Source organism: Phoenix dactylifera, chromosome 12 (genome assembly GCF_051530095.1).
Source record: "Phoenix dactylifera cultivar Ajwa chromosome 12, Ajwa_hap1_PhDact_Kaust_v1.1, whole genome shotgun sequence".
Taxonomy (NCBI): Eukaryota; Viridiplantae; Streptophyta; class Magnoliopsida; order Arecales; family Arecaceae; genus Phoenix; species Phoenix dactylifera.
In genome coordinates, this window is record NC_143201.1 from 21,867,476 (window position 1) to 21,880,196 (window position 12,721).

At 38.2% G+C, this 12,721-nt stretch overlaps 1 protein-coding gene across 1 annotated transcript; it reads left to right on the top strand.

Moving 5' to 3' along the window:
* On the top strand, positions 1 to 2,977 carry LOC103701873 (putative glutamine amidotransferase GAT1_2.1). The gene is made up of 4 exons (XM_008784091.6): positions 1 to 1,083; positions 1,233 to 1,957; positions 2,097 to 2,303; positions 2,440 to 2,977. The coding sequence occupies exons 1-4, from the start codon at positions 993 to 995 to the stop codon at positions 2,677 to 2,679; spliced, it is 1,263 nt and encodes a 420-aa protein (XP_008782313.4). The 5' UTR covers positions 1 to 992; the 3' UTR covers positions 2,680 to 2,977.
* Positions 2,978 to 12,721: the final 9,744 nt, after the last annotated feature.

The window sequence follows — 12,721 nt, forward strand, 5'->3', positions numbered from 1 at the left end:
TTGGGACTCTCATACAATTTAGTGTCATGTCTGACTGAAAATGTAAGTCATCAGCACTGCTTACGGGTGGGTGGAATCAAGCATGAACACTGGCACTGGTTTTAAGATTATCGTGCAAAACAAAGATGAGAGGCTGCTAAAATCTATCGGCATTGCTGCAGACAATCCACATCCTAAAGTCACTCGAACCATTAATCTGAAACACCTTAGACCGTAATTTTAAACTCCTTTAAACCAGCAGCAATTTGATCCAAATTTCTCAGGGAATTAACTAAGAGAGCTTTCCAAATCCATGTTTCCTGCGAAAACATCTGTGCTCTTGCTATTTTGGACCTCCATTCATCATTCATCTTAGTCTCTCTCGTTCATGAAATTTTTCGCAGCGGTAATCCCATATGAAATTTATTTTTATTGTCAGAACCAAACCGGCCCTTAATTCCATGCCTCGTGAAGCGTTATTACTACTAAAATATATTTGGTCAAAGATCTCTTCGGTTACTCGGAAGCAATTAAAAAAAAAAAAAAGCATATGCTTTGGTTCCTCGGAATCAGTTTCCCGATTAGCGGTTTGACCGACCCAAGATAACGACCAACAACATGTCATCTCATCCACCCAATCCACTTCAAATCTCATCAAGATGATATGCTCCACTATTAAACACGAATCATCAGTAACAGCTTATTATCATCCGACACGTAGCATCAAAGTATTGTCATCCCACACGTGTTCTTCTTATCGGGAGGAAGAAAGCAGGCACCTTATTCTGACGTGTGACGCGGCGCCTAGATGGACGTCTTCTCCATTCATCTTTTTCCTTGTATGGCTGTAAATAAAAATAAGATAATCCTATCAAAATATATAATTAATTAATTAATAGAACAAGAGGAGAGAAGAAACGGAAGGAGAAGAAATAAAAAAAAACCCGATAAGGCTAATGCGTTTTCCTTTAAATAGTCATCAGAAAAACTCGAGATCCCTAACGCAACATTAGATGGCTTCTTCCGAGCTGTCGCTGATCCTCCCTAGAGTACTCATTGTCTCTCGCCGGACCGTCCGCAAGAACAAATTCGTCGACTTTGTCGGTAAAAGAAAATCCAACTACACCTAAAATTCTCTCTCTTCCTGCCTCTGTTTCTTATTAGATTTCTTTGTTTGATTCTTAGGAATAAACTGTTATATATGTAAGCGTCTGTAAATATTGCATGTGGTATCATCGTTTTCCTTTTATCAGGGGAGTATCATCTTGATCTCATCGTCGGCTATGGCGCCGTACCGGTGATCGTTCCTCGTGTCTCCGGCGTCCACATGCTGCTCGAAAGCTTCGAGCCGATCCACGGCGTGCTTCTCTGCGAGGGGGAGGACATCGACCCCTCCTGCTACGAGGCCGAGATCTCCGGGCTCTCCCCCGAGGAGCTCGACGAGATCCGCCGCCTCCACGCGAGCGACACCGCCATCGACCGAGAGAAGGACTCCATCGAGCTCCGCCTCGCCAGGCTCTGCCTCGAGCGCAACATCCCCTACCTCGGCATCTGCCGCGGCTCGCAAGTCCTCAACGTCGCCTGCGGGGGCTCGCTGTACCTGGACGTCGAGAAGGAGCGAAAGAAGGATGGCAAGGAAGCGGCGGTGCACATCGACTACAGCAACTACGACGGTCACCGGCACGCGGTGAGGGTGGTGGAGAGCACTCCGTTGCACTCTTGGTTTCGGGAATCGTTGGAGGATGGGAAGATGGAGCTCATGGTGAACAGCTATCACCACCAGGGGGTTAAGAGATTGGCCGAGCGCTTCGTCCCGATAGCCCATGCGCACGATGGATTGGTCGAGGGGTTCTACGATCCCGACGCGCACAATCCCGAGGAGGGCAAGTTTATCATGGGATTGCAATTTCATCCCGAGCGAATGAGGCGGCCTAGCTCGGATGAATTCGATTATCCAGGATGCCCAAAGGCTTATCAGGTATGAATCATATAAAATTTTTCCAAGCTAATCAATCTGAAGTTTAGTGACAGACGCACCCTAAAGTGAATGGAAATGTTACTTCTGTCGCAAACTCACCTGTAGGATTCTGATAATTTGCAATGGGGTTTTGGTATAGGAATTCGTTAAGGCGGTGATTGCTTATCAGAAGAAGGTGAACAGCTCTGCCAATCTAAAAGACGAACCCAGGCTGGATCAAGAAATGGAGAAGAAAAGGAAGATCATTGTTCGAAGCTTTTCTATTGCCAAGAATTTGTATGATGGGAGGCCAGACATGCCTCCATCCAAAGAGTCAGAACTCGAAGCTGGAGCTGAATTCCTTGAGGTAATTATAATGCCAAAGTAGAGAGACCAGAAATTTTGAGAAATTAAACAATGCACTAGGTCTCAGTTATGCACACAAAAAAAAAAAAAATTGCGTGGAAAAATCTTTCTTATGTTAGTTTATCTTTGGTTCATAGTTGAACACAGTGCTGAGCTTGCAGCAAGAGAAGAGGTTGAAGCAGATGGGTGCGACCGTAAGGAATGCATCATCCTATCTGCAGAGACTTAAGATGAATGAGGAGAGGGAGATGGCTGCGAGGAATGTAATGGGGAAGATGTCTATAGAGCAGCTGTCCGAACTTCTTTCCTTCTACCGCATGATGGGGCAGATTTGCTCAGAGGTGTTGGAGAACAAACTCAAGGCTACATCAACTTGAGGAAGGAAAACATTCTTAACGTTTTTTTATTTCTTCATCATAAAAGCTCCTGTATTTGTTGTTGTAAACTTGTGTGGAGTTCCAACCATGTTTGTTTCTTGTTCCCGTCATGCTTATTTATCTCTCTTTTCTTGTTAGTTTATATATGCTTCCCAAAGAGAATGATGACTACTAATGTGTATAATTCATCCACTTGTACTGTCAGGTACTGAATTTATCTTGTATGCAATTTCAGGGGAGGATCTAAAAACAAAATATGTAAAAGTTAAGATACTTCCCTCAGCTTGGCTCCTTGTCTTTTTTTTTTCTTCCCGGAATTATATGGTGTTAATGTGCATTCTTAGACCTCCAATGCATATGTCATGGACTTTGCTAACATGTAAGCTAGTTCTAGAAGGGCTCCCAAAATAATCCTGCAGATCTTATGATGTCAACATAAGTTAGAGATCTTCAATTTTTTTTTTTAAAAAAAAATATATGCTAGGGACCTTATCCAATCAAGCAATATCAAGATAAGTCAGAGATTTTATCCAACATCTTGATGACTCAATTGATTTCTATAAAAAAGAATATTATATGGAATATTCTTATTTTTTCCTTATTTGTAATAACCAAATGTGAACAATTTTTGTGGGAAGCGTCAAAAGATTTTATAACTATAAATAGCAGTGCCTAGTCATTGTAAATAGCATCTTGAATTGAATAAAATCTTCAATTCCATTCTCGATCATTCTGTGAGAATTTTTTATAATTATTTCTTCCTTCTAACTTGTTATTGAATAGTTGGGTAGATTCTCTTCCTCAAAAGACCGTGTGCGCTCGACTCCCCAAAGGACAAGCTCTTGGCAGAGAGGTGCCAACTAGTTCTACCTCCCCTTGCCTTCACGAAATTTTTCTCTTGTAAGTTTTCTATTTGAAATTTTCATCAAGATAGTTTTCCATTTGAAATGCTGTCCATTGAGTGAGTATATCTGTTAATAGTGTTTGCAATGTACTTTGGAAGAGACAATATTGGATAGAATTATGAATGAAAAGAAGATAATTGAGTCATGCAAATGAAATGAAACATGAAAAGCTACATACTCAAGCCTTCTATTTCACCTCTGGCCACCTATCTCTTGAAGCTTCTGCACATCATAATGCTTCTTATCATCTGCAAGTCTGTAGTAGCAATCAGCAGGGACATGTTCAAGAGAAAAAAATATTTGATCAATCAATAAGGCGATCAACCAAGAAGCCTCATTCCATCTAATCTGAGTCGACTCTAGATAACAAATCATGATCCACTGAAGTCAAAGAGAGGTTCATGCATGACATACTTAATCTGATATTGATTTCTGATTTGGAGCTAAACCATCTTGGGATAAGAGTGTGGCCTCTGATAAAACTGACAAATAGATTAACTCAGCTTTTCGGCTATGTTGCATTAGCTTATACATAGTTTGAATGATGGGTATGGATCAGGCCCAAAGACAATTTTTGGCTGCATGACAGAAACATGGCCATAGCATTCCAGGCCCGTGCATATTTACTAAGGACTTGTTTGGTTTGCAGAATTTTTTTTTTCTTACTAGATATTTTTCTAAGAAGATTTCTGAGAATATGACGTCTGGAAAAATAGTTTTAGCATATTTAGTTGATCATGGAAAAGTTGCACATTTTAGAGTGACTTATATTTGATTGGACATCTACTTTTTTAGAAAAATTGTATAAAATACCTATTATGCTTTTAATAAAGGAAAAGACCTCACTCATGGATTTTGATGGCTTAAGAGTACTTTTGGAAAAGAAAGGGACCTTTTTTCCAATTGCCGACCAGTGGGAAAATAGTTTTTTCATATCTCTCATAGATTTTTTTTCTATGAAATATGAAAATCTTATTTCTATGGGAATGCTACTTTCTCATCTCTCTCCTTTAAAAACTCTAACCAGACAAGATGTATTTCTTTGTTTTCCCACTGACCACACTTTTCTTTCTTCTTTTCATGCGAACCAAACTAGCCCTAAAAGATTTTACTAACAAGTCGTGCTGCCATGTTGTATGAGCTTATTCATCATTTGAATAATGGACGTGGGTAAGACAATTTTTGTCTCCATGACAAAAACAATGACAAAATGGCATCCCAGATGCTTAGGGATATTTACTAAAAGATTTTACAAACAAGTCGTGCTGTTTCTTTTAAAGGAGAAAGCAAGATTGAAGCCATAAGTCACAACTATCTAAGAGGCATAATTCATAAACCAAAGAATCATGCTTAAATTCAAATGGATACAATTCTTGGATATTGAATGGTCCACAAATTTGCTTTTAATTGAGCCACTTTCTCTGGAAAAATGAAGAATTATTTTGCTGCTCCTGCAGTTTGTCTCCAACTCTAATGACACATCCCCTAAAATTTGTGGCCAGCTCCTAAACTCGCAACAATAACAGCTGAAAATGGAATAGCTATCTTCTAGTTACCAGCAAGGGGTCAGTACCAAGTACCATGCTGCAGCAGTTGCAAGCTATCAGGGCTATACACAGAGCGGACATGGATGCTCTAGTCTTGCAGGAAGTTCATTTTTCACTTTTCATATAAACAATGACACTAAGTCAAAAACAAAAAAAATGAAATCAGGTAAGATGGCTGGGACTGGACATTATGGTTCAGACAACAGACACTACCATAACGATGTACAAGAATCCTGTCTGGCGATAACTGCCATGGCCTTCCGCTAACAATCTGAAAAGAAATCTATGATATCAAGAACCATAAATAATACAAACAGAGAAGAGTACAAGAAAAATCGAGCAATATCATGACAGAAGACAACTCTTAGGCAATCACATTTATCTCCTCCGAAATAGATCTAGGCCTACCACCCTGAAATGAAATATTCGATTACCCTGCAGGGCCTGCTACTTGATGATAGGTTTTAAAATGTTAATTCAGCACTGGCAAATGCATGGGACAATTTGCCCCTACCTCCTGTTCAAGAATCAGAACCCAGCAGGACTGAACTTTAAGCGCAGGTGGTTAATTCTGAGAATTTGACACCAACCAATATATTTTTACATCAGCCAACACTGTCAAGCTGTAATAAACAATGCTGGAGAGCAGTGTCACAGTCCGGCCCATGCAAGAAAGGCTTATCCTAATATACAGCAATATGAAACCAGGCCATGCCATATCCAGAATAGATGATGCTCCACAATTTCATCACATCTCTTACGGAGGGTACACGGCTGAGTCGCTCCCCGTCGGCGTTTTCATACATTCTCCACGGTCAAAGGCTTATTGTCTATAACTAGCCAGATGAAAATCTTAACGAGCCACATGGGATAGACGAGTCCTCCATGATTAAGAAACTCATAGAAGGTCTTTAGGGTCGGGTTGCATCTCTCCCGACCTCAATCATTGGATCTCACCTCGCATGGATGTTAAAGCATTCCAAATTTTTCTTTCTCCATCTGCAAAGATCTCCAAGTGGCTATTATGCGATCCAATGGTTGATGTTCTAAAAGAAAGTGAATTATTCTTTCGCGCATGGAGGATACAACCTGACCTAGGTCATTACTAAGGCCCTATTTGGCAAAGTTTTTCGCAGGGTAGAAAACACTTTTTGCCCCTCTAAAAGTACTTTTGGATAGTATAGTGCTACTTGGTAAAAAATTGAAAAGCTTTTTTGGCTTTGTTAGAAAGCTGAAAATGTTTATTTGAAAAAAAACTATATTTTGGAGCTTCTCCCCAAAATTACTATCTGGCCAATGTCAGAAAGTTGTTTTGGTCTTAATAATTTTTTTTATGACCAAAATGCCTACCAATAAATCTTATGATTACATCTTATATCATATCATAATACATTATTATACTATATATATAAATAATATAATAATAAAATAATGAAATATCATATTATATTACTATATTATAATAATATCATATTTTATATTATTATAGTAATACATAATTATAATATAATATATTCTTATAATAATAATAATATAATATAATATTAATAATATAACCAAATAATATATTAGATTAGATTACATTATATTATATTATATCATATGAATATTATTATATAAAAACATATAATATAATATAATAATATTACAATAATACAATATAATATATTTAATAATAATATAATATTATTATACTATAATATAATATATTATTACATTAGATTCTAATTCATTATATTATATTACAATAATTTTATTTAATATTATAATATATATTATGTCATAATTGTAATAATATTATATTATATTATTATCATATTGTAGTAATATTGTACTATTAATAATAAATTATTATATCATATCATATCATATTATGTTATATTATTATGCTATAGTATTCAATATTATATTATAATAATATTATACAAAAAAATATATTAATATATAATAATATATAATATTATATTGTATTATATTTTACTATGCAATACTATACAATATTCTTTATTGTCATTTTATCATACTAAAATATTTTTTTATTTTGGTTACCAAACATATGTTAAAGCTTCACATCATTGTAGAAATATAATTAGCAAACAACTAATAGCTCTTTATAAAAACTTTACTTTCTAAAAGCCCTACTTCAAAAGGCTCTACTGCCAACAACAAGTCCAAACAAGGCTTCAAGTGGGCCTAGGCCAGGCTAGGTTTGAGTTGAGCCTTGGATCAGGCCAGAGATTGACATGCATTAGCATACGAGCATGTAGGTATAAATATTGAGGCCATGTTGTTTTTTGAGTCGTTCCCGAGTTTGAAGCTAGATTAGGCCCAAATGGTTGGACTTTTATTCCATCTCTCCAAACCAATCTTCCTAATTTCATCTAGGAAATTCAGATTTCGATCAGAAATAATTTTCTAACCATTGCACACTTACCAAAAATCCAAGATAAGGAATAAAAAAATGGGATGGCAGAAATCCCAAACAGAAAAAATGATGGAAGGGAAAAATAGAGAGTATTCTCCCAAGAACTATCATTTTCATCTATTAAATGCATAAAGGCTTGAAACCATATCCAACCCTTAACACTTAAATCTATTCAAAAAATCCACATTTCTAGATCTCTTCTGGTGAAGCCCACCGCCATCAATCAGTCCTGAGCCAATGAATAGTTCTCTCTCGTTTATTCTTCTCTCTCCTGCAGCAGAGGAGAGGAGAACACCTTCGTAGGAAAGGAAGAATGAAGGAATGGTGGCCGGACCCTAACAACTCAATTAGAGGGTATTTTGAGGATGGGGTTATGTCCGTGATAGATGGGAGGACTATTCATTGTGGACTTAGGATGTCGTCTTGCGGAGAAAAAATGGGATGATTTCGTCCTTGGTGGTCCGCCTAATAATTTTTCTCGGTGGGAAGGGACTGGGAAATGCAATGGAGCTTCGTCAACTGAAGAATAGCGGATTGACCGAGCTCTTCGCATTGCTTTGTTTTTCTCTCCTTTTCTATCAACGAGTTAATAAGTCCTAGACAGGGACTAATAATCATCATTTCCCCGAAATTTGAAGTCCGTGGGGGTGATAAAGTCTCAGTCAAGAGGGCTTAATAATTATGAACTGGTCCCCAAAATTTAACGGTCAGCAGATCCTTTACGTTCCTTTCAAATCGCGCCTCGCTTCTGGGTTCAAAATAGAAATATTGCGGAATAAACTAAGTCAAAACTAAAACTAACTAGAAGCAATATTCACACAGGTAATATATTAAATACATTAAGAGCAAAAGAAGAACACACCAAAATTTACGTGAAAAACCCTTCAGTTTAGAGAAAAAAAAACACAGGGCAAATCCAATCAATCCACTATAATAAATATAAAGTTTACAATTCTCAAGTTTATGTCCAAAACTTGAGTTCACAATAAATTGAAAAAATTTCAATATCACCTCCCTAAGAGTAACAATGATCTCACCCAAACCACCACAGTGTGATGAACCCAAGAATGTAATGAGATCCCTAACAATAAATACTATAACTCCTTATAGCATCCAATACAACTCTTAGATAGAAACCCAATTTGTTAAATCTTCGTGTGAAAATCACATCCAAGAAAAAGGACAAGAAAAAGAACCTATTTCTTTTTTCGCACGGCACGCGCAAAATTTTGGATTTTCCGCTCACGCTCTCCTCCTTTTTTTTTTGTTTTTTTCTTCTCTGCTGTCTTTGTTTTGTTTCTCAGCCGCAAGCTCCTCCCAAGTTCATGTGTCCCTTCTTTTTCTTCACGCGCTCTCCCATTCGGTCCTACAAAAAAAAAACAAAGATCAAGCTCTAATGGGCTATTGGGCTATTGGGCCTCCTCAAGTGGGTTGGACCCACTTACAATCTCCCCCTCCAGCTCACAGAGGAAGAAAGCTGATTCTAACTTGCTAGTTAGAATCCATGCCAGCCAATCTGGCACAAAGTTTCAGCTTCTTTCTTGTCACAACTTTTGTCATCATATCAGCAGGATTTTTGTCAGTGTGAATCTTCTGTAGTAGTACTAACCATTCTACAACTATCTGACGTAGCCAATGGTATCTCACATCTATGTGCTTCGTGCGTGAATGATATGTAGTATTCTTGCTCAAGTCTAATGCACTTTGACTGTCACAATGAACTACGTACTCATCTTGCTTCAAATCCAAATCTTGGAGAAACCATCTCATCCAAAGTATCTCTTTTCCTGCTTCACTAGCTGCAATATACTCAGCCTCAGTGGTAGATAAGGCAACACACTTCTGCAGTTTCGACTGCCAAGATATAGCTCCCCCTGCAAAAGTAAATAAATATCCTGAAGTTAATTTTATTCCATCAAGGTCACCTGCCATATCTGAATCTGTATAGCCCTCCAAAATTAGTTTTGAGCCCCCAAAAGTCAAGCACATCTTAGAGCTACCTCTCAAATATCTGAAGATACACTTCATTGCTTGCCAGTGATCTTTCCCAAGATTTACAAGGAACCTGCTAATAACTCCAACAGCATTAGCAATGTCTGGACTATGCAAACCATAGCATACATCAAACTTCCGACTGCAGAGGAGTAAGGAACTACCGCCATGCTATCTTTATCTTTCTTTGTAGAAGGACAAGTCTTCTTACTCAGTTTGAAGTGACTACCAAGAGGTGTACTAACTGGTTTAGCCTGCTTCATGTTAAACCTTTCAAGTACCGGCTCAATATACTTCTCCTGTGATAACCACAGCTTCTTGGTTTTTCTGTCACGAAAGATCTGCATACCCAAAATCTGTTGTGCTGCACCAAGGTCTTTCATGTCAAAGTACTTGGACAACTCTACCTTTAAACTGCAAATCAACTGAACATCTTGTCCTACTATCAACATGTCATCTACATATAACAGAAGAATAATGAATTTACCACCAGAAAATTTTCTGACATACACACAATGATCTGCCTCTATCTTGGTATAGCCATGACCCACCATGAATGAATCAAACTTCTTATACCATTGCCTTGGAGCCTGCTTTAACCCCTACAGATTCTTCTTCAACCTGCAAACCATATGCTCTTTCTTTTACCTCAAATCCTTCTGGCTGAACCATGTAGATCTTTTCCTCCAAATCACCATGGAGAAAAGCAGTCTTCACATCTAACCGCTCAAGTTCAAGATCCAAGCCAGCTGCCAAACCCAGAACAATTTGAATGGAACTCATCTTAACAACTAGAGAGAATATCTCATTAAAGTCAATATCTTTCTTCTGCTTGAAGCCTTTTACCACCAATCGAGCTTTGTACCTCACTAGCTTTTCACCATCCATCTTTAGCTGGAACACCCATTTGTTTCTTAAAGTCCTGTTACCTTTAGGAAGCTCTACCAACTCATAAGTGTCATTCTTTTGTAGAGAACTCATCTCTTCCTACATAGCCTTCACCCACCTCGGCTTGTCCTTATGAGTCTGTACTTCCTGAAAGCTCTCTAGCTCGCCCTCTTCAGTAAGCAAAACAAACTCTGATTCAGGGTATCTAGTTGATGGACGATGCTCCCTGGTAGACCTCCTAACCTGAGGCTCTATCGCAGTAGGCTGCTCCCTCCGCTCAAACAAATTGTCCTCATCAACAACTGGCTCATCACCTTGGTCTTCAACTTGCATCTCTTCTCCATCAGTGGCACTTTTTGGAGGCAAAGAGATAGATGTAAAGTCAGGAACACCTTCAACTGTTTGACTGGGCTTCTCTACTTTTTCAAAGTCTGCCAGAGTCTGGTCTTCATGAAAAACCACATTTCTACTTCTAATGATCTTCTTTTTCTCTAGATCTCATAGCCTGCAGCCAAATTTTGCATCTCCATAACCAACAAATATGTAAGGAATAGCCTTATCATCAAGCTTTGCTCGTTGTTCCTTAGGCACATGTGCGAATGCATTGCACCCAAATACCTTCAAATGAGAGTAGGAAACATCCTTCCATATCCACACTTTTTCAGGAATATCAAAACCTAAAGGAACAGATGGAGACCGGTTGATTAAGTAGCACGCAGTAAGCACAGCTTAGCCATCCTCAACATACATCTAACCTTTTCTATAATGGTGTGATTCATCCTCTCTGCAATACTATTATGCTGTGGGGTATCAGGAACTGTCTTCTCATGTCTAATACCATTCTCTAAGCAGTAATTCTCAAACTCATTAGATGTGTACTCACCTCCATTATTTGTACGAAGATACTTCAATTGCTTCTCTGTTTCTCTCTTCTCCAAGGCATGAAACTGCTTGAACCACTGAAATACCTGGGCTTTTGTTTTTAAAACATAAACCCACACTTTCGTGAAGCATCATCGATAAAGGTAATAAAATATTTACGGCCACCTAAAGACTCTACTTCAATGGGACCACACACATCAGAATATACCAAATCCAATATATTGAGTTTTCTACTAGAGGCTTTCTGAAAAGAAATTCTATGATGCTTGCCAAGTAAACAGTAATTACAGGGATTCATGACATACCTATATGGAAAGGGATAAGAGACTTTCTTCCCAAAATCTGCAATCCCTTCTCACTCATGTGAGCCAGCCATCTGTGCTACAGATCTGGTAAAGCATCGTCTTCAGTCATATTCACTATACCACCGCACAACTTTACTTGTGTTTTATAAAGTGTGCAACAAAGCTGTCCTCTAGCAAATACCATTGACCCCCTCAATAGTTTCCATCTCCTATTGCTAAAATAATTATCATACCTAGCTATATCAAGAGCATTAGTAGAGATCAGATTCAAATGCATATCTGGAACATGTCGCACATCCCTGAGTGTAAAGGAGCATCCAACATTGGCAACAAAACAGATATCACCAATTTTCACAATATCAACATAATTGTCATTTTCCATCTTCACCCTGCCAAATTTACCTGCTTTGTAAGTAATGACGAGCTCTCTCCTTGGAGTGATATAACAGGAACATGCTGAGTCAATTACCCACTCCACATCGGGATCTGTAACATGACAATACTGGTCCTCTCTCACACAGAGAACTGCTACTGCTTCATCTGAAACACAAGCAGTGGTGTCTTTATTGTTGGCCTTCTTCTAATTCTTTTTCTTTTTTAATTTTTTTTTCCAAACCTTGCAGTGTTTCTTCATATGACCCTCTTTATTACAGTAGTAGCACTTGATTTTTCCTCTTGTACTAGACTGACTTCTGGAAGTATTGCGCCCCTTAAAATCTCTGCTCTTACCTTTTCTTCTGTTTGTAACAAGAGCCTGTGCACTGTCCTTACCCATGTCTCTTCTTCTTGTTTCTTCATTAAACAAGCTATCTTTCACCAGAGTAAGTTGTAGCACCCCATCAGGAGCAGAGTTGCTAAGTGACACTACCAAAGTCTCATAACTGTCAGGCAATGAACTCAACAGTAATAATGCCTGCAACTCATCATCTAGCACTATCTTCATTGCGGTCAACTGATTTACCAAGTCTTGGAACTCACTCAAATGCTCAGCAACAATATCTTCCCTCTTTCAGTTTCAAATTCACAAGCCTCCAAATTGCAAAGGCTTTGTTTTGGGCCGTCTTCCTCTCATAAAGATCCTCTAACTTTATCCAAAGA